The 2,046-nt window shown below is 51.4% G+C and overlaps 1 protein-coding gene across 3 annotated transcripts in view; it reads right to left on the bottom strand.

The window, feature by feature from the left end:
• Positions 1–1,055, bottom strand: part of LOC119356733 (MAP3K epsilon protein kinase 1-like) — a 12,437-nt gene extending 11,382 nt beyond the window's left edge. For all 3 annotated transcript variants that reach the window (XM_037623711.1, XM_037623712.1, XM_037623713.1), the window contains exons 1-2: positions 721–1,055; positions 457–591 (exon numbers count right to left, since the gene is read on the bottom strand). In XM_037623711.1, the coding sequence (XP_037479608.1) occupies positions 457–591; positions 721–771 (186 nt within the window). In that variant the 5' untranslated portion in view covers positions 772–1,055. The remainder of the gene's footprint in view (positions 1–456; positions 592–720) is intronic.
• Positions 1,056–2,046: the final 991 nt, after the last annotated feature.

The following is a 2,046-nucleotide window of genomic DNA, read 5'->3' as shown; positions in this document are numbered from 1 at the left end:
AATCACACCAATCACATAAAACCTAGTGCGGCAGCTGTTGACGGCACTTGATCACGTCAGCTCTCATGTTTGTGTCGAAAAGAGAGCTCACAAGCTCCACATAACGACCACACCCAACAACGTACCACATAATTAAATCATGATGCCCAAGTATATTGCCCTAGTATGTGTGCCAATTATTACAAGTCCCGACAAGTTAAATAGGAAGCTCGCCAAGGACTCCAATAAGCTAGCATAGCGGTGCCCTAGGATTTAGTTCCATGTCACGCTACCGAACAAAGCAGCGAAACCGCCAACAAGCTGCATTACTCTAGCTTCCAGTCTCGTCTTAGCGCTGTTCTCGGTCGATGACGTACGTTTCTCATCTCCTGAGAACCGCATTTCATGCAATTACACGCATTTTGCCACTCAGAACGCGATATACGTCATATGACACGCCCCAAAAAAAACTCTCACCATGATAATATTGAGATCCTCCTGCGGGATGTTCTCCAGCGAGACCTGCTTGATGGCCACGAAGTCGCCATTCTCCAGGTCAAGCCCCTTGTAGACGCGCCCGTACGCCCCCTTCCCTATCTCGTCCCCCAGCATCTGCACCCGCCCACACACACACACACACACAAACACAGTGAGTGAGGGAACCATTCCCCAAACAATTCGCCGACGCAAAACACCAATTCCGCCGGATCCGAGGCGGGCGGGGAGCGCGGGATGCCTCACGTATTTGTTGCCGAGCGTCTTGGATTTCGGGTTGTGCTGCCGCGTCGCCATCTCGCCCCTCCTCCTCGGAGATTCGGCCCCTCCGCGGCCCGGGGCGCCGCCGGCTGCGGCGGATGCGGGCGGATCGGCGGTCACCGGCGACGAAGATTCCCCTCCGGCGAGCTCGCGGCGAGGGCCATTTAGGTTTAGGGTTTGGGTGCGAAGGGAATTGGGAGTATGCAGGGTGGGGAGCAGCAGGAGGAAGAGGACGAAGGCGACGAGGGCGGAGAGGGAGCGAGGGGCTTCTCCGTAATTAAAAAATAAAGTATTTTGTGCAGGCGGGGGGAAGGAAAGTAACGGAAATGAGGAGCGCGAAGCTTTTATAGTGGAGGTGTCCCTTTTTGGAGTGTGCGGAAGCCAACGAGGATACTGGGTGGATAACGGGGGAGCTCCACTGTCAATTAGCTGTCTCCGACTAGCGTCTGCGGTGTGGTGCGTCATTCATTCCGGCCGGGGGCCCCCTCGGTCGACCTCCTTTTCTCACGAAAATGTCACGAGTCTTTGTCTAGCTTTGCTTCGCTGCCTTGTTTTTTTTTACTCTAGTGTAATGTTAAAAAAAATCTTACATTATGAAATAGAGAAGTAGTTTTTATCTATTTCGTTTTTCCAGATTCATGGTACCCGTGAATAAGAGTAGCCAAAAGCTTTATCATTCTTTTTTCTCTCCTGTGAATAATCCTTTGTCGCCAAAAATTCAACTTCCTTTCCTCTTCGTCTTCGGCGTCGTGAGGCGGAGGGGAGGGGATCCTCTTCTCTCATCCTTTTGTACAGTAGATTTTGAATCAAGGTGACAACGCTTCAATGGTGATGGCGATGCCATCTCTATTGAAAGTCTTTCGCCTTCAATCTTATCTTGGTCATGCGCGGTGCAGCGTCTCTGACGAACCCTGGAGTTTTGGTCATCGGTGTTCTTCATGAAAAGAACATATGTGTTGTCCGTCGGTGTGGTTCCATGTGCATCGGTACCCGTGGCAACATCATCTTCTGCGACAACCTATTTCTTCGAGCCTTTGAGGAGCAAGGTCGTCAGCTTGGTCTGGCGATACTAGTGCGGTTGCCTTGCTAGATCGGGTGACCCCCCCCCCCCACACACACACACAGACACATTGATATGTTTGACGTGATTGCCAATTTCCCTCGTACGCGACAGTCTACTATTGCGGCGATTCAACGAGATTGGTTCCTCTACAGGTCTTTCCAGGTACTTCGGCAATTGAATTCCTTAGTGTTGTCCATTATTGGCATGAGCTACGGTGGTGCAACACAAAAGGTTCAACAACGGCTTCA

Source organism: Triticum dicoccoides, chromosome 2A (assembly GCF_002162155.2).
Source record: "Triticum dicoccoides isolate Atlit2015 ecotype Zavitan chromosome 2A, WEW_v2.0, whole genome shotgun sequence".
NCBI lineage: Eukaryota > Viridiplantae > Streptophyta > Magnoliopsida > Poales > Poaceae > Triticum > Triticum dicoccoides.
The sequence above is the reverse complement of the archived record's forward strand: the minus strand, read 5'-3'. Positions and strand labels throughout refer to the sequence as shown.